The sequence below is a fragment of the Schistocerca cancellata genome, chromosome 11 (assembly GCF_023864275.1).
Source record: "Schistocerca cancellata isolate TAMUIC-IGC-003103 chromosome 11, iqSchCanc2.1, whole genome shotgun sequence".
NCBI classification, from domain to species: Eukaryota; Metazoa; Arthropoda; class Insecta; order Orthoptera; family Acrididae; genus Schistocerca; species Schistocerca cancellata.
This window is the reverse complement of record NC_064636.1, coordinates 90,849,057-90,873,050: the sequence shown is the minus strand read 5'-3', so window position 1 is coordinate 90,873,050 and position 23,994 is coordinate 90,849,057. Positions and strand designations below refer to the sequence as shown.

The 23,994-nt window shown below is 43.5% G+C and overlaps 1 protein-coding gene across 3 annotated transcripts in view; it reads left to right on the top strand.

Annotated features, from left to right (window-relative positions):
• The window catches only part of LOC126108956 (uncharacterized), a 251,267-nt gene that overhangs the window by 19,780 nt on the left and 207,493 nt on the right, over positions 1–23,994 (top strand). Inside the window, exons 1-2 of one of the 3 annotated variants that reach the window (XM_049914344.1) lie at positions 3,041–3,843; positions 17,923–17,960. In XM_049914344.1, the coding sequence (XP_049770301.1) occupies positions 3,709–3,843; positions 17,923–17,960 (173 nt within the window). In that variant the 5' untranslated portion in view covers positions 3,041–3,708. Of the gene's footprint in view, positions 1–3,040; positions 3,844–17,922; positions 17,991–23,994 lie in introns of those variants that run through there. The other 2 variants (XM_049914345.1, XM_049914346.1) reach the window with 2 other exon arrangements.

The window sequence follows — 23,994 nt, the reverse complement described above, 5'->3', positions numbered from 1 at the left end:
GTGGTGGTGTGCGTCGAGCAGAAATGGCACACACTCGAGAAACGTGGCTACACGCAGAATGCCGGCAACAGACAGCTGCAACAGTGCCGGGAGATTGAGGCCAACAGTGAGGAGCGGTTGCCGATACATCTACTCCTCACCGACTCTGCCTCACCCGAAACACGCCACTGCCACCAGCCGCAGCACGGGCTCACCGGCGAGCTGAGCTGCAGAAGTAAACAGCTACAGAACCGGGAACTAGAGGTTAACGCTGAGGAGCACGTGTCCGAGAGACCCACGCATGCAGGTTCTGTCTCGACTGTGGAGCACGACCGCCCTCGACGACACGGGCACGAGCTAGTACCGCAGCTGCCGTATGCCACCTCCTCCGCCGAGGGCACTGTCGGCGTAGACACACTCGTGTCGCCGTCAGTGAGTGAGCTCGACGAGAAGGTGCACGGTTCTCTGTGCAGTGAGGTGGTGTGCCTCAAACCTAATTGGCACAAGCTCCTCAACTACAGCTACACGCGGAACTTACACGGCAAACTGTCACGACAGCTTCAGGATGCCAGTGTCGAGAGCGAGGAGGGAGTGCCGGTTCTGCTGCCGAGTGTCGGGTCCGTCTCGTCACCGGTACACCAGCCACGACAGCAGGAGCGCAACCACGAGCGGGCACCACAGCCACCGTATGCCGCGTCCTCCACCTCCGGCACTGAAGACCTCCTCAGTGACGACGCTCTAATGTCACTGTCACTGTACGAGCTCCGTAGCGAGCTGCGCGGCTACTCACCCGAGGTGGCGGTGCGCCTCATGCAGAAGCGCCGCAAGCTCAAGAACCGCGAGTACGCCCGGGACCGCCGCAGGAAACAGCTGCGGCAGTACAAATTGTTTCAGGCAGAGAAGCAGTTAGCAGTGCGACCACCGGACACCGATTCCGTCTCGCCCACCGTGTGTGATGACGACCGGCTCCGACGGCAGGACCACCGCGAGCTCGCACCGGGGCCACCTCGCTCCACCGGAGACATACTCACTGGTGACAAACTCGTGTCATTTTCGAAAATCGAGCCTGACAAAAAATTGCCCGATTGTGTACACGAGGACGTGGTGCACCCTGAGCAGATGTGCTGTACAGTCGAGAATTGTGGTTACGCACCTAACTGCTGTAGCAAAAGGCTACAACAGTGCCGGGAGTCTGAGGGCGACAGCGAGGAGCAGATTCCGGTACAGCTGTTGAACACCCCACCCGTTTCAGTGGCACCTCACAACCGACAACACCAGCCGCGACAGCAGTCCCACGAGGAGGTGCCACTGCCTCCTCCGCAGTACACCGCCTCCTCCTCCTCCGTGGAAACTAACTGTGGTGACACTCTTACGCCACCGTCGACGTGCGAGAATGACGACAGACAGCACGGCACCCCGTGCGAAGTGACGAGGTGCCTCGAGCAGAAACGGCTCACTATCTGCACGCAGAATACTGGCAACGGACAGCCGGTACAGTCTCGAGAGTTCGAGTGTGACGGCGAGGAGCGGGTGCAGGTGCGACCGCCGTGTGAAGACTCCGTCTCGCCCGAGGCACACCGGCCACGACAGCAGCACCGGAACAAACATGGCGACAGCAGCAAAAGGCAACAGCACCAGAGGCTAGAGATCGCCAGTGGAGAGCACGTATCGGTGCGAATGCCAGATGCCAGTACGGTCTCGTCTACAGCACACGATTACCGACAGCACTGCCCCCGAGATTTGTCACCGCAGGTGCCGTACGCTGCCTCGTCCACCGAGGATATTGTCAGTGACGGCACAGTCGACGAGAAGCTGCACGGTTCTCCATGCGAGAAGGTGCCGTGTGTAGATAGGAAGTGGCCCGAGCCCCAGAACCTAACCGGCAAACATTTGCGGCAGTACCGGGAGGTCGATGCCGAGAGTGAGGAGCAGATACCGCCGAGTGTCGGCTCCGACTCACCGCTGTCACACGATCGCCTCCTCGGGGAAGCACAACAACCGCCGTATACCGAGTCCACCGCCGACGACATCCTCAGTGATGACGCTCTCGTGTCATTATCGTTGTTCGAGCTCAATAACGAGCTGTGCGGATACCCACACGAGGTGGTGACGCGCCTCGTGCAGAAGCGGCGTAAGCTCAAGAAACGCATCTCCTGGCACAAGTGCCGCAAGGAACGGCTGCGACAGGTTCGCGTCGACATCGAGGAGCCAGCGGTCTCGTGGCTGCCGGGCACCGGCTCCGACTCGTCCGCCGTACACGACTGTGACCAGTCACGACAGTATCGTGAATGCGAGCTGACGCCACAGCCGCCAGATGCCACCTCCGCTGCGGGTTCTGCCGAGGAGATCCTCGGTGACGACGCTCTCGTGTCTCTGCCATTTTCCGAGCTCGACGAGAAGCTGCAGAGCTACCCACCCGAGGAGGTGGTGCGCCTCGAGGAGAAGTGGCATACGCTCTGTAAACGCAATTACGTGCAGAACTCCTGCCCGAAACAACTTCTACAGTGCCGGGAGTGTGAGGTCGACAGTGCGGATCCGGTTCTCGTGCGACTGCTCGGTACTCCGCCCCTCTTGTCGGCAGCTCGCCACTTGCCACAACAGCAGCTGCGACGAGAGGATTCGGCACGACAGCCCTACGGCACGTCCACTACATCCTCTGCCGAGGGTATCGTCAGTGACGACGATCTCGTATCGCTGTCAATTTGCGAGCTCAACAGGAAACTCCGAGGCTACCCGCAGGAGGTTGTAATGCACCTCAAGCAGAGGCGGCGCACACTCAAGAACCGCGGCTACGCTCAGATTTGTCGCGTCAAGCGGCTGCGTCAGTGCCAGGCCCTCGAGGTCAAGAACCGTACACTCGTCTCCAAGCTGCAGCGCCTCAAGCTGGCGGTGGCACGCGTCACGGAGGAGCGGGACCGGTACAGGCGGCAGCTCGAGCAGCGAATGTGCCGGGTCGACCCTGCGTCACTCCCTCGTGCTGACGACACTCCCACAATCCTCTGACACGAGTTTGTGCGAGTGTCGAGTGGTCTGTAGTGTGGTCTGCCAGGGAGAGGGCATCTGAGGAAGCTAGAAATGAGACGAGAGGTTTTTATAGGCAAGACACAAACAGATCACTGACCGATCGAGACGGTGGTGGCAGGTGTCGATTAGTGTCGGAATGAAGTCCGAATCCCTACTCACCTCATTGGCGGCATTTTTACCCTAACAAACAGCTGCCGTGTCGAGGGGATGATTCGATCCGTCACGTAGGCCACAGTGAAGTTATACTGAGAGTGTTTGAAAAAGTGATAAAAAAAAGGAAGAATCAATAAGTCACCAACAAAAGGTCCTGGTACCCCCCTAGACGGCTAGTGCCTTGCACAACTCGATACCAGAGTACCATGCGCAATTGAAGTATAAAGAATGCTAAACATTTGTACTCGACATTCTTCACGTAATGTAGAGATCCAGGGTTTTTCACGTGATCGGTAAGGGTTAGTTTGGCCTCAATTTTTTTTAGTAAGTGCAAGACTCCTTCACAGCCATTACAGTAACACAATAATCGTCTTCGATCAGAACTGTATGATGAAGAAGCTGTATCACCTCTACTTCGAGATTATTTGCAATCTTTGAATAATTATGCAAAATATTACGTTATTAAGAAACCAGTTACACACATCCAGATATAGAGATCAGTGATCACGGACCCTGAAGATCGTGCACCAACCTAACAGTGTTCCTCAGTAGATGGCAATTGTGTGGACTTTGGATCTGGACATCCAATTGCTGAAGGTCTTTCCGAAGTCCGTCCTCCCATCGCTTCCTCGATCTTCCAGTTGGATGGAATGCATCCGGTTTTCCTCTAAGCACAGCTTTGACCCGGTAAGTGTCTGGCTTTCTGCCAGGGTTATTCTCCGCACATTAAGTTTCTGTGCAATGTTCAAGTGTTTCGTTCCATGTCTTCAGTTGTTCTCTTCGTGGATTAGTCCAGAGATCTTTTTCCTGATTTTCCATTTGAAATTAATGTGTTCTCACCTTCTTTTGTATTGCGTAAGGCTTCTGTCCCACATAACAATGTTGGTACTGTCACTGCATTGTGGACTTAAGTTTGGTTTTAGTTGATACATTTTTGTAATGACATTATATGCATCAGTCTGAAGTAACCTTGATACACTGATATACATTGATTAATTTCTTGTTTTAAATTATTATTTCTGTTGAACCAGGAACCAAAATATTTAAATTTTCCAGTCTGGTTATGTCTCATATTCCTGCCTGTAATTGGGTGTTATTATAGCTTCTCTGTCTTCTTGTCACATTTCAGTCATCTCTGCATTAATCCACTGATACATTCTTTGCTGTGTCCCCTACAGTGCCTGTCATCTCTTCCTCCGTAGCTGCCATGCCATCTGCATATCCCAGTAACCGTGTTCTTCCAGTTATCTTTACTCCTTTGCCTCTCTTTCCATTTCCGGAATTACTTTTGTGAAGACCAAATTGAAAACCAGTGGTGAAATTACGTCACCTTGTCTCGCACGAGTTCTGATGCTGAATTGCTCGGACAGCTCCCGTAGGTATTTCACCTTGGCTTTTGCCTGCACTGCACGCACCTTCAACAAGTTAATTACCTTCCATAGTATGCCAATCTCTGTCAAGATGATGTGCATATTTAATACGTGTATAAGCTCACCAGGGGAAAAAAATTTAGTCGTCCCTGTGTGCATGCACAGACGATAGATGAATTGGTAAGCTTTTACAGGTGGTGCAGTGGTTGAGCCGTGCATTCAACTGTGTGTGCACTGTCTCTATGTGAACGTAAAGGAGTAGCAATCAGTGAGACATTTGTGTTTCAAGCAGTCTCTAGAGGAACAGAAGGTTCCAAATGATTGGAAAAGAGCACAGGTAGTTTCAGTTTTCAAGAAGGGTCGTCGAGCAGATGCGCAAAACTATAGACCTATATCTCTGACATTGATTTGTTGTAGAGTTTCAGAACATGTTTTTTGCTCGCGTATCGTGTCATTTCTGGAAGCCTAGAATCTACTCTGTAGGAATCAACACGGATTCCGGAACTAGTGATCGTGTGAGACCCAACTCGCTTTATTTTTTCATGAGACCCAGAAAATATTAGATACAGGCTCCCAGGTAGATGCCATTTTCCTCGACTTCCGGAAGGCGTTCGATAAAGTTCCGCACTGTCGCCTGATAAACAAAGTAAGAGCCTAAGGAATATCAGACAAGCTGTGTGGCTGCATTGAAGAGTTTTTGGCAACAGAAGACAGCATGTTGTTCTCAATGGAGAGACGTCTACAGACGTTAAAGTAACCTCTGGCGTGCCACGGGGGTGTGTTACGAGACCATTGCTTTTCACAATATATATAAATGACCTAGTAGATACTGTCGGAAGTTCCGTGCGGCTTTTTGCGGATGATGCTGTAGTATACAGAGAAGTTGCAGCATTAGAAAATTGCAGCGAAATGCAGGAAGATCTGCAGCGGATAGGCATTTGGTGCAGGGAGTGGCAACTGACCCTTAACATAGACAAATATAATGTATTGCTAATACATAGAAAGAAGGATCCTTTATTGTACGATTATATGATAGCGGAACAAACACTGGTAGCAGTTACTTCTGTAAAATATCTGGGAGTATTCATACGGAAGGATTTGAAGTGGAATGATCATATAAAATTAATTGTTGGTAAGGCGGGTACCAGGTTGAGATTCATTGGGAGAGTCCTTAGAAAATGTAGTCCATCAACAAAGGAGGTGGCTTACAAAAAACTCGTTCGACCTATACTCGAGTATTGCTCATCAGTGTGGGATCCGTTCCAGGTCAGGTTGACGGAGGAGATAGAGAAGATCCAAAGAAGAGCGGCGCGTTTCGTCACGGGGTTATTCAGTAAGTGTGATAGCGTTACGGAGATGTTTGGCAAGCTCAAGTGGCAGACTCTGCAAGAGAAGTGCTCTGCATCACAGTGTAGCTCGCTGTCCAGGTATCGATAGGTTGCGTTTCTGGATGAGGTTTCGAATATATTGCTTCCCCCTACTTATACCTCCCGAGGAGCTCACAAATGTAAAATTAGAGAGATTCGAGCGTGCACGGAGGCTTTCTGGCAGTCGTTCTTCCCATGAACTGTACGCAACTGGAACAGGAAAGGGAGGTAATGACAGTGGCACGTAAAGTGCCCTCCGCCACACACTGCTGTGTGGCTTGCGGAGTATAAATGTAGGTGTAGATGTAGACATTGTATGTAAACATGAGAAATGTAAGGTTGTGACAGAATGGCAAAAAGGGGTAATCGTGTTGCCTGTGCCACTAGGGCTGTTAGATGTGTTAGGAAATAGTGACTCGGAAACTTGCCGTCAGAATTGTAGTTGGAAAAAGACCCTGACTGAGAGGGACCAGAGATGTATGGCACAGCTTGTGAATCAGAATTGGTTCCAGATATGTCTGGAATTGCTGCAGGCAGGAAATGAAGTTCTTTTCCTACCTATTAGTGAGGACCACTGTGATGGGAACTGCGCACTTGGAGCCACTCGCGTTGGAAAAGGCCACTGCTCACACAGACATATAAAGACGACAGCAGTGTTTGTTGGGCTGGAAAAATATTTGACTAGTTTCATGAACACTTCACCACCTTATTACACGTCGACTGGCCTGCAAAATCATCTGCATTGAATCTCATACATAATAAAGCCTTGGGACATTTTGGGAGAGTGGTGAAACCCCCAGGTATCAGGTTCAGGATAGGAAAGGATTAAACATCAATACGTGAAGGGAGACCCGTCAGATAGTTCGTCATTTTCACCAAATTATCATTTATTTAAGAAAAACATACTCATCAATTAAATTCCAGATTAATGACATCATCAAAACCACCAGAACTACAGTGACATATAAAGTGACAAACTACTGAAATTTACCAATATAAGCAAAAGGAAACGCCATTCAGTAAACACAAGACATAAGAGTTGTTGAACAGTAAGAATGAACTTTGAATCGTTCGGTAATTTACAAAGTTCACGAGTTAATCCCACTAAACTCGACAGCCTACAACCCTGGCGGCAGTCGCTCGACCCGGGTATAGCTCCGAGGAACAGGACAACTACTCAACGTTTGCTAGGCGTCACAGATGGTGCGGCAAAGTGCTCCCGCGGCAGTAACTTCGACCTCGGGCATTGGGCAGAATGCTGCCAAGGTAGCAGCCCCAGAAGTCACGGCTGCAAACTCCAAGGTAGACTCACGTGTTTTGCAATCAACTGTGAACATAAATCACATGCTGCGAGGCAGCACCCTCAAACAATAACAGAATATACACTGACAAATAATGAGTCTCGCTTTAGCAAGATAAATACAACTTGTACCTCATATAAGACAAATTGTTAAAGTCAATCTTAAATAAATAAACTCGACACACACACACACACACACACACACACACACACACACACACACACACACACACACACACCTTCACAAGGCGTTTAATCAGATTAGGGGAAGAATGAGATTTTCACTGTGCAGCGGAGTGTATGCTGATATGAAACTTCCTGGCAGATTAAAAGTGTGTGCCGGACTGAGACTGGAACTTGGGACCTTTGCCTTTCGCAGGCAAGTGCTCTACCAACTGAGCTACCCAAGTTTCATATCAGCGCACACTCCGCTGCAGAGTGAAAATCTCATTCTAGAAACATCCCCCAGGCTGTGGCTAAGCCATGTCTCCGCAATATTCTTTCTTTCAGGAGTGCTAGTTCTGCAAGGCTCGCAGGAGAGCTTCTGTAAAGTTTGGAAGGTAGGAGACGAGATACTGGCAGAAGTAAAGCTGTGAGGACGAGGCGTGAGTCGTGCTTGGGTAGCTCAGTTGGTAGAGCACTTGCCCGCGAAAGGCAAAGGTCCCGAGTTCGAGTCTCGGTCCGGCACACAGTTTTAATCTGCCAGGAAATTTCAGATCAGGGGAAACTTGCTAAGATTGACAGAGAGAATTAGAATGGATTTTGTCGTACACAATAAATACATACGCCTCTATGTGGGTAAGATGATAAGCTAGTACATGTAACTGACAAGGTGCGGGACAAAGAAAGCAGTTGCAGTTAACCCACACCACACACACACACACACACACACACACACACACACAGGTCACTTGAATGAGTATTGCTAAATTGGCTTAAGAAACACTAGCTAAGGTGAGCTTAAGCAGAGCAGAAAATTTCACTTTGTAGTAGTCTTCATCATACAGTTGATACTTTATAACACAGTACAATTAATAATCAAAAATCAAACCCTGAACTCAGCATTATTTTACATGAAATGGAATAAAACAGGCAATACACAATCCCACATTACACTTTGAACACATCGTTCTCACAGTAGATTTACAGTCCTTGTGTGCACACCTTTTCTTCTTCTTTCCTTCTGTGTGCTGGACGAGGTGGTTAGTCTCATCAAACCTAATCAAATGTGCTATGCGGCTCTCGGAACATGCCCTCGGTGCATATGGTCTCCTGGCTCCTTTTGGTAAAGCTTGGTGTCTTTGCAAGTACACCGTTGCTACTTCTCTCTTGAAATTAAGCTGAGAAATAGTTTGGTTTCTTGCTTTGTTATACAAAATGCAACTTTTTTGTATGGCGACATTTAACATCCGTGTAAAGAGACACCAGTACCATATCTTGCTTCTTATAGCAATCCGATAGCATGCTAGATTCTGATCCACCTGATCAGTACCTCCCATATATGTATTATATCTGGCTACCAGTTTTGGTCGGTGAATCATTATATTTCGCTTTTTTAGTTGCAAGCATCTCTTGACTTGGCCAACTTCTCGTGCACCACATGAAGAAGAGATCATTGTGACAACTGAGTTGTCCAGCCATCGCACATACAATAATCCGTCATTCTTCTCTATTCGGATCTGGGGGCTTAACAAACACATCACCTTCAATATCGTCATTATAAAGAATCTCGGGCGCCTCAGCAAGCGAGAAACCTCTTCTAAAACAAAAAAGAGAAAATTCGTCCTCCTACTGAGTACAAGCGCCTAGCGTTGCCATACGGCAACACCGACGTTCAAACGGCCTAAATTAACGTAATTTATTTCACAGCAAGCAGTAACCTCCAAAGAATATATATTTGAGTATTTAAAGCACAACCATACTAAAAAACCAAATTATATATCGTAAGTTACTGTGTAAAACATACTTACTCGAACTTGTACTCCATTTTTCTTTGTCATTCAGCAAATGACAACTTCCGACACTGCTTTTGCCGCAGAATTTAAATGTATTGTTAAAACTGTAGCATTGTAGTGATCTTTACAGTCCTGTGGAACGGAATCCAGTGTTGGCAACACTCTCACTTCGTATTGTCGTGGAATCGACGATTTTAAAAATGTGTTACAAACGTTGCCATATGGCAACGCACGGCGCCAATGGGTTACCCTGGATGTGGCGTACCTGCCCAACTTTGTGGACTCCCTTCCTAACCGAATACAAGCAGTTGTCAAGTCCAAGGTTGGGATTAAATGACATTAAATAATGCTTGTAATGATTTATCTAGGGGTGACTAATTTTTTGTCTGACTAGCTTACTATCACAAGCTTTCGAGAAATCTACAAATATTACCAAAATCAATGGTTGGATTCCCAGCACTTCTTCCAGATTTGCCTTCTGTTGAAAATGTAGTCTACAGTTGGATCTTCCTGCCGAAAAACCTCATCGGTAATTTCTATGAGTATCTTTAGCCACAGGCTTCAGTTTTTCAAGAATTAAGAGTACTAGCACTTTCTGTGTACATGTAGTTAAGAAATTCGTCTGTAGTCACCGCAATTTCCTTTACTGTTCCATTTGTATTGTGGGATAATTGTAGAAGACACTTGCTCTTTTGGGCTCTCCTTTCTCCACTTTTCACTTATGAGATTGTATAATTTTTTCTGAATTGTTTCATCTCCTATCTCCAACATCTCTGTCATTGTGCTATCTTCTCCTGGTGTCTTATTATTCTTTAAGTTTCTCAATTGACCTTTCAGTTTACTGTTCTTCTTCCTCTACATATCTGCAATTCTTTCTTCCTGGGAGGACACACTTGGGATCTTCAGCATTCAGCAACTCCACCTGTCAGGAATCCTTTCCTTTTCTGTTAGCATATTTCTATCCTTGTCATTAATTTTTTTGAATTTTCCCACCGGCTTCCAGAACATTGCTTATTACTTATAGCGGAGCTCTTCACCCTCTTTCGGACCACGCAGTACATCCGGCGACACAGGTTTTCCAATTGTGTCGTCTGCTCTGACTCACTTGGTGCCCTTCAAAGACTCTGTATGCTGTACATCGCCCATTCCTTACTGCAATAGGTCCAAGAAAGCTTTCATTTGGTCACTCTCGATCGAGCCAACGGGATGTTTATGCAAGCTGACGCTGCTGCCGAGGCTGCAGTCCTCGTACCTCGGCCTGCTAGTTCTTCCATTTCCTCCAGTAATCCCTGTGTTGGCGTCTGTTGGCAGGTGGTGTCACTTTGGCATCAACACTGGTCTTCCCTTCACGAGAGCAAACTCTGGGGAATTAAACCTGTTCCTGGGGCTCGGCCGAACTCCCGTCTGCCGTCTTGCCGCGAGGAGATCATTTTAGCTATGTTGCATGTTGGGTTCTGTCTTTTTAGTCATCACCATTTGTTAAGTGGTGAACACCCACCACTTTCTGCTCATTGTCCTCAATTTTTGCAGGTTTGCCATTTCCTGATCGAATGCACTTTTTTTAACCACTTATGTTCAAATTTATGTTTGCCATCTGATTTATCAGCCATTTTAGCGAACGACAGACAGGCTGTCGGGCCCCATTTTGCTTTTTATCTTTTGCAGCAGTATGGTGAAGGACATTTAATCTTTAGTTCAGGACCTCCGTTGTCTTTATGGTGTATTTTATGGACCTTTCTCTTAAGTCCCTGCTTTTAGCTGTTTTTCGCCCATCGCTTGGGTTTAGCATGTATTCGTTTTTAGCTTCTTTTTCATCTTCATGTTCCACAATTCTGACTTGGGCGCATATGACCCTATTTGTTTTTGTGTCCTAAAACAAAACAAAATGAACATTCCGTCATCTGAAACATTTTTCTGCTATGTCCTCTCTTATTTTGTTAATCATTGGTCAGAAATTTTCTTTTCTCTGTCCTCAGAATCTTGCTTGCTTCTGTTTTCAAATTCTTGGTTACACTCTAAGACAAAAAAGACAACACACCACAAATAAATTATCTGATTGGGATGGATATCGGTAGATGTTATGTATATGTACAGAAAAACAAGTGATTACAAGTTCAGGAAAGTTAGATGATTTATTCAAGAGAACGAGCCTCACAAGTCAGTAATGTGTTTGTCCATCTTGTAATTGATAGATAGAGTTGTTGGATGTCCTCCCGACGGTTATCGTGCCAAATTCGTTCCAATTGGCGTGTGAGAACGTCATAATCCTGAGGTGGTTGGGGGCCGATGCCCGTAATGCTCCAAACGTTCTCAGTCGAGGTGGGATCCAGCGACTTTACTGGCCAAAGCAGGGCTTGGCAAGCACAAAGACAACCAGTAGAAACTCTCACTATGTGTGGGCAGGCATTATCTTGCTAAAATGTAAGCCCAGGATGGCTTGCAACGAAGGGCAACAAAACGGGTTGTAGAAAATCGTCAACGTACCGCTGTGCCATAAGCAGTCCATGTTGTAGTTGTGCGCACAAAGAGGTCCTGCAAAGAAAAAAAATAGCACCTCAGACCATTGCTCCTAGTTGTCAATCTGACAACGGCTGTCAGTCAGGTTGATGTCCCACCACCGTCTCAGCTGTCTCTGGACACGACTTCAGCCTGGAATGTGAGATCGTCACAATCCTGAGGTGGTTGGCGGGCCCTACCCATAATCTTCCAAACGTTCCCAGTTGCGGTGAGGTCCAGCGAACTTGCTGGCCAATGCAGGGTTTGGCAAGCACAAAGACAAGCAGTAGAAACTCTCACTGTACGAGGGCAAGCATTATCGTGCTAAAATGTAAGTCCAGTGAGGCTTGCCACGAAGGGTAACTAAATGGGTTGTAGAAAATCGTCAACGTACCGCTGTGCCGTAAGCGTGCCACGGATGACAGGCAAAGAGGGCCTGTTATGAAAATAAATGGCACCCAGCTGTCTGTCCGACGACGGGCGTCAGTCAGGTCGATACCCCACCGCTGTCTGGGGCACCTTCAGGCATGACTTCGGCCTGGAATCTTATTGACTGTAGTAGAATTGTCTTCAGTGATGAGTCCCGCTACAAATTGAGGCCCGATGACCGGCGAAGACGGGTCTGGAGACGGCCCGGACAGTGGGGGAACACCGACATGACTGTTGCCCGCCATACGGCCCACCGACTGGGAATGACAGTCTGGGGTGCCATTTGTTTTCATAGCAGGATGCCTTTGGTTGTTATCTGTGGCAACCTCACAGCACGGCGGTATGTCGATTGTATGACGGTATCCTACACCCTATTGTATTGCCCTTCATTTCCAGCCATCCTGGGCTAGCATTTCAGGGCGGTAATGCACGCCCGCACAGGACGAGAGTTCATACTGCTTTCTTCGTATTTGCCAAACACTACCACGGTCACCGAGATCGCTGTTTGGAGCTTTACGAGCAGGTCCCTCCGACGAGCTTAGGATATTTACAACTCGACAATTGGACAGAATTGGACACGATATCACTCGACATCCGGCAACTGTATCTGTCAGTGCCGAGCCGAATAACTGCTTGTATAAGGGCCAGATGTGGACCAATGTGTTGTTGACTCGCTCAATTTGTGAAGCTCTTTCCAATTTTTCTGACTCTGTAATTATTTGTTTGACTGTACATATACATCACATTTACCAATTTCCACTCCATTCAGATAATTCCTTTGTTGATTTTTGCCCCCTAGAGCGTATTACTCTATTATTGAATACCGTATCAAAGTACATCCTGAAATTAACCGTAACATACTGGGAAAAAAGAAAAAAACAATGGTGCGTGACTTTAAGATATGTACAATCTTGTTTATTCTCGACAACACATTTTGATATTCTATTTGTTCATTTACATGCCATTGGACAATGAAGTATCTGGTTCATGTGAATTTGTATTTTACAGTATTGACTTGCACATTTATACAACGAAGGTACGAATTGGCAAAAACCTCTCGTGTGCCAGAATAAGTTTTCACTCTGCAATTGAATTCGCACTGATTTGAAACTTTTAGTTAGCCCACCATTGCAACTTGAAATTCATTCGAGGAACAACACCCCACGCTGTGGCTAAGTCGTGTCTTCAGAATATCCTGCCTTCCAGGAGTGCTAGTTCTCCAAGGTGAGTGAGAGATCTGTATAGTTTAGAAGGTATGAGATGAGGTACTGATGGAGGTAAAACTGTGAGGATGGGTCAGAGTTGTGGTTGGATAGCTCAGTCGGTAGAGCACATGCCTGTAAAAGGCAAAGGCTCCGGGTTCAAGTCCCAGTACAGCACACAGTTTTAATCTGCCGGGAAGAAGCAGCTGTCATTTACATTAGAAATATGCGGGCATCGTGTACCTCACTAGTCCAAGGTTTTATATATTGCAATAGTCCTTAGCTGCACCAGTTACATTTCCTCTCGTACATAGACACAAATCGTGCACAACAGATAGATTCTTTAAGAAGAATCTACCTGTGCATTCAGTAACCGCTACACGTGTCAACTTTCTTGCAATTAATTTGCCATGTAAAACGCACACATCTGTTAATATGCACGTGATGTCAGCTAATTGGTATATCTTTTAATCACGGGATTTTTTGTTGAACGTGTCTTTCGTAAATGGATAGCAACATAATCGCAGCTCATCGGTGCTTTTGCTTCCACGATTGTTCTCCACAGCTGGAATGTGTTGTACCGTTCCTTTGGTCAGAATTACAATGTCAGAACAGGAGGCACCGAAATACGTTGCACAATGCATTATAATCAAGTTTCTCACAACAGGGGGTGTAAAACCATCCAAAATTTCATAAAGAGTTGTGGCAGAGTTCAGAGACAACACTCTTAACCCTAGGACGCCCAAGCCTTTTTTTCTAACTTGGATGCCTAGGGGAGGGAGGGGGGGGGGGGTTCGGCGAGCCCACAGGTATTAAATAAGTTTACTGATGAAAAATTACAACTTTCAAAATGGTTTATGTATTTTAACTAAGGCCTCAGTTTATAAATGTTGTTAATTGTTATAAATATTGGATTGAGTGAATAAAAAATTGACTTATGGCAATACAAAATACAGATGTGTTCATACACAATAGACTACTCTGAGTCCTCGACTTCAAGGCGAGAGACACACTTCACAATTTTTTCTGAATGTGTGTTACACACATGTTTATGACACTGTCCACAATACTGTTTTGGTTAACTTAGATTGTTGCACTTCTGCTTCTTTGTTTTAGCTTCTCTTACACAAATATGGCACCGGCCTTTCCCTGCAGGAGGCTGATGTGCTTCTGTTGCCACTTCTTTGATTTTCTTTTGTAGAATAGTCTCCATTGATTGAACAATTTGGTTAGATAACCTTCTTGCATTGGCACTTCTTTCTTCTACCTGCAATTTCACTAGTTCCATCCCAGCTTGCAGAAGATAAAGTTTCCGTTTGTTGTGTTTCTTTTCATTCCATCTCGGATGTTGCTGGATGAATATGGTGGTTGCACTGATAGCACAAATGTCGATGAGAGAGTAAAATACAGATAGAGGCCGTCTCTTTGTTCCCCGCTTGCAGGTGTACATCGCACCATTTGATCAGTGGTATCAATTCCACCTTTAGTGGAATTATAATATGCATTTATCACTGTTTTATTCCTCTCTCCTCCAACAGTCCCTTTATCTTGGTGCATTGTTGACAACATCAGTAAGTTTTTACTTGGTTTCGTTTTTGCTATGTAGGACACCAAAGTTACTGGAGGCCTACCTGTTGACGGGCCTGTGAACAAGAACATTGGTGAATATAGCTCTCGATTTGACGTGTTCTTCATTATGTCTGGAATATGCTTCCTGTTTGACTGGAGAGTTCCTACTGTAGTAACTTTGTAGTCTCGGTATAGCTCTTCCGCCAAATCCATCGATGTGAAGTATCGGTCTGTAGTAATATTTCGACCAGTATTTTTCACAGGTGCTACCAGATGTTTGTCGACAGCTGCTGAACCCCGTTCTTCTTTCGACAAATTCTGAACATTACCTGCATAGGGTTCCATATTCGAGATGTATCTGTCAACTGCATCGCACATCGTGCATATAAGGATGCCATACTTGCCCGCTTTATCCTTTATAAATACTTTGAAGGGGCAGTGCCCTCTAAACAAGCTGAGCATCTCATCAATGGTGAGGTGGACCCCTGGTTTATACAGTAGTGGAAACCTATCATTCACTTTGTTGAAAACATCACAGATTGCTGTGAACTTGTCTACTTCTCTTCTTACCTGGCGGGTACTTTTGTCATCAAACCTTATGATTGCAATAAGTTCCTTGAAACGTTCTCTTGCCATAATACCCTTGTAAACTGGCCGACCCATTAGGTCTGACCAAAGATCGTCTACCCTGACGGAATTGTCCATATTTGCCCCCATAAGTATCATCATTCCTACAAACGTACCTTCTTCCAGACTTGGCCAAAATAACATCCTGATGGTCACTGCCTGAAGCTGCGCTATCTTCATCTTCTCTAACATCCACATCATTTCCCTGATCTGAATCATACTCCGTAACACCATCCTCATATTCGCTTCCACTCTCCGAGTCAGAATCTTCATCTAAAATTTCATTCAGAACTCTTTTTAAAGACCAGTCATGTATTCTTTTAGTCAGTTCTAAGTCTGGGTGTGAACAGTAGGGAACTGCACTAACTCACTGCAAGTTTACAAGATAAATAACAGCTGACTGACATCAACAATCACTTCCTCTGAAAGTAAACCGATTGTTGTGAATATCAAGAATATCAACCAAAACAAGAAACTAACTTGCATTGTTGTAGAGATGAGAAATACGAAATACTACTAAGGGAAATTTTCTATAGCATGGAAGCCTTGGGGGGGGGGGGGGGGGGTTGTTGGACCCATAATAAGTGTTTATTTTTTCTTTCAAAGCAGGAATTTTCTATAAAATATATTGACACTAACGTTTCATAAAATAGCCAACAAACAATAACTCAAAGGGAATATGTAGTATGGAAGTTACTTGGGCAAAAGCAAGGGACATAAAAAAATTGTGGGTTCAACAACCCCCCCACCCCCCACCCCTTAGGTGTCTTAGGGTTAAGAAAGACTCAAGGGTACACCTGGCACAAACCGTTTTTATGAGGAGGAGAAACAGTTCAAAATGCAGCTCACCGACGTCACTCGAGGACCAGCACGACTGAGGAGAATATTTGCTTTGTTAGCCAGCTTATTGAAGACAATTGCAGAATATCATTTGCTGAAATTGCTACTGAGGTTGATATAAGTTACGGTTGTGCTCAGGCAATCATTACCGACAACCTCGGATTTCAGAAAGTGTCTGTAAGGTGGGTATGTCATCTTCTCACCGCAGAGTACAAATTTCATTGTCTCGATGTGTGCAAATGGCTGCTAACGTGCTACCAAACTAAAGGTGAGCATTTTATGCGCTGTATTGTGACCTGTGATGAAACACGGGTGCACCATTACACCCTGGAATCGAAAAACACACAATGATGCAAAAGGGTTCTTGTAATGGTCCTTTTTTTATTTTTTTTATTTTAAAGGAGTTCTCATTGATTTTCTCTACAATCCTACAATCATTTTACTGTGAACGCTTTATACTGTTGCCAACTTGTGAACCAAACAAATCATGCACATTATCAGAAAAGGCAAGCATTTCCAATCCTGGATGTGGTCGTGCTTCGTGACAAGGCTCGACACAACCCACAGCTGCCCAATCTCAATAAAAAATTCACTACAACACCATCCTTGCAGTCCAGACATGTCGCCCTGCAATTTTCAGTGGTTTGGACCACTATTTTGACAACAGTGGTGCTGTCAAAGTGTTCGTACACAACTGGCAGCTGTCACAGCCATTTCCAGTGTATGAAAACTGGTTCAAGACACTGCTTATCTGCGTGGAAAAATATATCCCATTCTGGAGACTGTATAGAAAAATAAGATCTTGTATATGAATTTTTCGGAAGCTTAAATAAGCTTATGAAAAAAAGTTACAGTTTATATTTGCTTCATCCTCGTACTCTAAGATTTGAACGAAGCTGTCCATTTGCTAACTCTTGAAAATGAAGTAGTAGGCTCCTTGTAAACAATTTTCTGTAGGCAGTAAACTGTCACATACAAAGGATTTTAAGATGGATGTGTTTTGCAGTTAATACATTCCAGTGAATTGCTCACATCGTGAATATTTTGAAAACCCTATCAACACAACTATTCCATAGATTGTTTTGGCACTAGACTTAAATTATTGCATAGCATGTGACAACATAACGAAAGCAAAATATAATTTTCACTTTGGTCCCATCGCATAATGGCGTAATCACACAGGCCATTAGCATTTCTGTCTGATTTTTAACTTTTTGAACAGATCTTGTATTATCAGGTACTATGCTGATGTACTATGTACATCTGTGTCCTACAGTTCTCCGAAGAGCATTCTCATTGCTGTGACTTTTTATTTCTTATTGCATTGTTATTAATGTTTGGAAAAAAATTGTTTTTAGAACAAATAGCATAGCACATGCTGATTCTATTGTGTAATGTTGTTTTGTTCACTTGCTTTAATTCAATTGCTCCATTTAATAAAATTGTATTTTAACCATATTGCAGGTCTGCATCCAACATACATACAGCATTTGAGCCAAATTTTGGGATGTCAGACTGTGAAACTGAATAGTTGTACAAATGAAATAGTTATTCATAAGCAGACTTTAGGCGCAAAATCCTTTTTCCACATGTTTAATTCTGTTGTTGCAGATACATCATTCGACAGTTGTCACGTCCGACAGTACAGGGTGAGTTTCGCTGTCAGCTTCTGCATTTCAGTAAGTTGGAAAATTTCTCTTATGCAGTAGCTAAACCCGCCAGTAACCAGAACAGAAAACTGAACGGTGTGCAGAGCCATTAACTTGTCAACTCCTTCTTTTATTTGAGCAAGGATTTGCCATTTTGAGGGGTGCAAGACTCACACCTGCTTCTGTGTGTGGCCAGCCTCGCTTTTCTTTACTTGTTGCACTGCCTGCGTTCAGATACTGTGCTGATATTGACTAATAATATTGAAGCCTATATTTGTACCTAAATAGCTAAAGAAATTAAGTGTGTGGTGAATATTTCTCAAATGAGCTCTCTAAAGTTGTGCTGTTTCCTTGGAATAGAATTTGTAGCAACAGGCAAACTTAATCTATAGAGTGGTAATGTAACAGTAGCACATGATAGTGTGTTAAATTGAACAACACCTGTTGTTACTCAAAATGGATAATGGAGATGATTTGTACCATAATTGACTGCACTGTAAAGTGTAATACCATTTGTTTGTGAGGTATTACTTTCAAACTCTGCAGACATTGATAAGTAAATGTGGGGACATCTGTGCGGTTTCACTTATTTTTATTTCCATTGGATTTATTTTAAAACTGTTATTCCTTGTTTAGAACCAATCTTGAAATAATAAAATATTAAATTATTTTTGAGTAAAGTCTGTGGTGACAGACTGATCTTTTGTGTAGCCATAGGCCTGATTGTGGTGAACAGTAGCGAACTAATAGGCACCCATCAGTTTATGTATATGTGAAGCTAGAGTGCCATTCCGGTGGTTTCTATGTTTATACTTGTGTAATAGGGAAAATGCAGTGTAAGTGATGCAGTGCATTGAAGATCCCATCAAGCTTTTGTTACAAGTTATACATAAGGGTTAGTAAATGTGACATTGGCAGGTAAACTGTTACCTGCTAATGTCACATTTAAGGCACAAGTACTCTAGGATGGAAATGAATGTCCAGTGTAAGGTTATACGTGTACCTCAGCCCAGAAAAAGTAAAGATCCAGTTTCAACAGTAAATTAATACGAGGCATGGTTTTTAAGTAAGTACTGTTTTGAAATTAAAAAAAAAAAGACTTGCTAAGATATCTCAATTTTATTTTTACATGAAAGCCTGTACCTTAATCTACTTTTCTACATAATTTCTGTCGATATTCAGGCACTTGTCATAATGTCGTACCAGTTTTTGAATACCCTCCTCATAGAAGTCTGCCGCCTGACCTGTTAACCACTGCATCACCACTGTTTTGACTTTGTCATCGTGTTGAAGATGCTGAACGCCCAGGTGTTCCTTCAAGTGCAGGAACAGATGGTAGTCACTGGGCGCAAGATCGGGGCTGTACGGAGGATGATATAGAGTTTCCCATCGAAACGATGTGATGAGATCTTTGGTCTGATTCGCCACATGCGGACGGGCATTGTCTTGCAGCAAACGATGCACATTTGTGTGGCCATCTATAAATGCTCTCACCCACTTTCTTACCATTCCATCACTCATAATGTTTTCTCCGTAAACTACACAGATCTCACGATGAATATTGATCGCTTTTAGGCCTTTAGCACTAAGAAAACTTATAACAGCCCGTACTTCACAGTCGGCGGGACTCAACAATTATCAGAGGCATCTTAAACACTCAGTACACAACGTAAACAAGGAAGAATCTGACTGTAATGGCGTCAGTGCGTAGACAACAAATGTAGGTACCCAGTGCGCATGCGCAGAATGGCGACCACAGCGCTGCGGCCACAGTGTGGCAAAATGGTACTTACTTAAAAAAAACATGTCTCATATCAGTTAATAATATTTTCAACTGTGCCTTCAGATTTAAAACATTTTTACACAGGAATGGAGAAATTGCAAAATTTGATGACTTTTTGCAAAAATCACTGATTTTGCATTATTTTGATAAAAACTGGCAATTTCTCATTCTTTGTTACAATACTGTTTAGAAAGTGTTTTTTTGTCCCTAGACGTACGTTGGCAACCAAATGTCAAATAATTAAATTACTTGGGAGTGTTTGTAAGTACAGACAAGTTGGAAGTCAAAAAGCAATTCTATGCTGTGATAGAGTATGTCTACGGAATGTTTGTGTGATAATAGGTATTAGTGCAGAATTACAGAACACTTAGCTTTTGTTACAACTTAAACGTAAGGGTTAGTAGAGGTTACATTGGCAGGTAAACTGTTTCAAGGGACATCTAATTGATAAAGAAAATTTCATTAGTCATGAGCATGCGGGTATTTGCGTTCAGCTCTATCCAGACAATATCACAAGCTCTACTGTTGTTGTGTCAGATGTAATTTCTGGTATGTTTGCACTTGGGAGTTGCCGTTTTCGTGTCAGATCTTTTTCTTTTTCTCTTAAACATTGGGAGTCATGTTTCACATGTTCACGTCTCTCACCCACACATTTGCACTTATACCGTTTCGCATAAGTAATTTTGTAACCATTTTCACCACCTTGTATGTGGAACCTTGCTTCAGGGTATACTATACTCTGAAAAATCATCAATAAGTTTCTTCTGCTTTTATGACTTAGAATGTGCTTTGCGGGTTTCCTGCATTATGTACATTAAACAGCAATTAAAATTCAATTCTAAATTAAGTTTTTGGTTTTCTTATTACACTCTTTTAGTGCTATCCTTTCAACTATAATAATAATCAAATAAAAATGGTCCACGATTTTGTGCAGAAAAATCAGAAACTCTCATGTGGTTGGAAAATTATCCCCCAGACTTGTGTGGTCTTGTCACCAGTTCACCTGCTGCTATTAATTCTTTCTACAATCGGTAATCTTGCTGCATCAGATTTATTAAATCCAAGCTTTTGATGACTTCCACCATAGTCATAATTAGAAAATCCGAGTGATGTCTTGTTTTTCGCAAGGAAATATGACAGGTCCTTTGCTGTTCTTGAAATGCTCTCTTAGATTGTTTACGAATGATGCAATCATTAACTGCCTAGTGAAGTTAATACATTATAAATGTGAGTTGCAGTATGAATTGGATCAGATACTTGAATAGTGTGAAAAGTAGTGCCAGTTAGCCCTGAAAAATAAAAAGTGTGAGGTCTTTCACGAGTCAAACAGAATTCTGCCGAGTTTGTAACAACATAACTGGTACATTCCTCTCCCTGACATTCCATCTTCCAATGCTGGAGACATCATTTGGGGCTATAATGACTCAGGAAGCAGTTACAGTCTCAAAGAAGCTCACCAAACTTAACTGTTCATACGTATCCATGTGTTAGTAGGTTTATGATGTCATGACACCAATACCGAAGATGGCACGGTGAAACTGACATGTTCTGGAGCTCGTAGAAGGGAAGAGTTGGCACTATTTGCTTTATTTAGTACTAAGGCCAACAACTTGACCTGTTTCAGTCCTGTTCCTTTTCTGTTAAAACTTTTGTCTTTTTGAATTTCTCTTGGCTCTCCATACATCCTATCGTAGAATGATCAGATCTGATAAAATCATAATATCGTAGGAACAATGTGGTTCAAAACCGACAAAAAATGTGCATTAGCATTTGATCACTGCAAAGGACTTACATCTGCCACTTGTGACAACAGGAGAGTATAAAATCCCTTGTACATAGGTACTGCAAAAAGAAATATTACCACCGATCTTAAGGAACAAAAGAGCAATTGGCATCTGGGCAACAGGGATAAACCACACTGAGACCAGGGAACCGCCAAATTTGTTTCTCCGATACTATTGTTTTCTCGGGATCCAGTCATTGCTGTGTTAGAATGTACAGAGATGCTGTAGCATGTCAGAAGCATAAAATAAACTTTAACAGAAGATGAGGAGGACTCAAATTACAGAAGTAGAAAGACACAGAACTAAATAAAGCAAACAGCACCAACTCTTCCACGCTGTAAGCTGTACGACACACATTGGCGCATATCGACAATCTTAGGCAGTGATACGACGACATCACGAGCTAACCTTTGCTTGGGTACATAAAATAGTTCGGCTTTCTGAGATCGCTTAAATTACACAGTGGATAACAAAGTTTTATGACTTCCTGCTTGAATAACAGGCTGAATATTTCGAGTAACTATTGTATGTGTACCATTAACAAAAAGAGATCAGACAAGGAAAGAGTGGTCAGGAGAGGTATAGGAACTAGAAGGGTAGTCCCACCCGGCTCCGTGGAAAGTCTGATGTTAATTGATTTCCTTAAGGCGGAGTCCCAGTAATGATTCTCGGAAGCAAGCACCTGTGCCTTGTGTTACTTCATTCTGTAGCCCTCGGTTAGACAGTGCTCCACCACAGCAAATTTCTCAGGTCCTAGTAATTTTGTATGGTGATGGTGCTCAGCACATGTGTCGTTAATGGTGCACAGCGTCTGGCAATACACGTTTTTCAGCAGTGGTAAGGGATCACATAACTACCAAAGTTGGTCCGCAGTTGTGAGATCTACTTCTTGAAATCATCTGTATAGTGATATAGATTAAGATCACATTGTGGTGGGCCCTAGTTTAAAATTAACTGATGGAAAAAATTCCAGAGTTTTGTGTGATACTCCACAGCTTGTGAAAAAGGTATGTTTAACAGACTGGTTGTGCAGTTAATGGCTAAGATACAGACCACACATGCAAAAGTTTGTTGGTATAGATCTCATCACATGCTTTGAATTTTTTTTATTTTTAAATCTTTATCAAGATGACTTTAGTCATTATTTTTAATCAGTTAATTAGTTTAAACATATTTTTTTAATTTTTTTTGCTTTGTCACATCATTTTAAACAGATATTATGTTATTGTTTTGCTCTTATCTTTCTTCCTATTAAACTTTATGTATTAAATTTGATTTAATTTCTTCCATTTTATCATCTTATATTATTGTCCATGTTATTGACTCTCTGAGCATTTGAGAAAATCCTATTAGATATTAGCAACACCGATAAAACAGGGATTAAGCTTTAATTAAGACTTACCCAAGTTGGATTCCATTATAAAACTTTGTTTGCCTATAAACTTTACATCTAACCATGTTACTGGAGTTAATGCATTATTTTCATGTTGTCATTGTGTGTGTGTGTGTGTGTGTGTGTGTGTGTGTGTGTGTGTGTGTGTGTGTGAGGGACTTGAGGACTGATAATGGTAACAGTATGCATATTGCTGCCGTATTTTAGGTGTGCTGGGAATTCATGCCTGATAGTCTCGAATTGATCCCTTCCTGCAGCTCGATAAGAGCATTATAAGAAAGTGTCAGAGAAAAGACTGAGAGCACTGTTTTACCACTTCTGTAAATGTTTACTGATGCTGCACTGAGGAGTGTGTATAATTTCCCATCATCAGCATGACGACCAAAAAATTCCGAGATATGTATTGACTGCTAAAGTCACAGTATTTCACGCTGCAGTTGGAAGTGTTAAACACGCCAGTGTAGTAGAGTTGCAGACAATCAGAGCTAGACATTAATGATAATTCTGTAATGAATAAAAATCCTGTACCCACATTCTGTGAGGGGGCATGAATGCCTGCGCACTCCTAATTAGAAACGTCATTTACCCTCATAATTTTGTGCCTCTGGGAGAGGGGACTGCAATGCAATTTATTAAAGTTCCAGAATGTGAAATTGAGATGTAGCTAAATTGAAGCAAAGCAGCAGAGTGAGATTGTACTGAAACTGTGTGTTAACCGATCACAGCTCGGTCTCTGTGTTCCGCTCCATGGAAAATATTCTATCTGTGCGAAGTGACACTGTCTCGTGTCGAACAGACACCAGCCCTTCTATACTTTCACCACCGACTTGCACGAAAAAGCTTTTAATAATGCTCACCATTCAAATTATATTACACAGATACACTGAACGGCATCAAAAATGCAGCGTGCGATAAGTGATGTGTAATTGAAGGGCTCGGGGAGATATAGTCATAAGCCACAACTTTCACGAAATTGAGTTTTTCATGTTGCGGCATTCTTAACAATGTCTTCTTCACAATGAGTTGAAAAAGTTCCTTGTTACTGCAACAGATGGCAGGCTATGATGGAGTGCA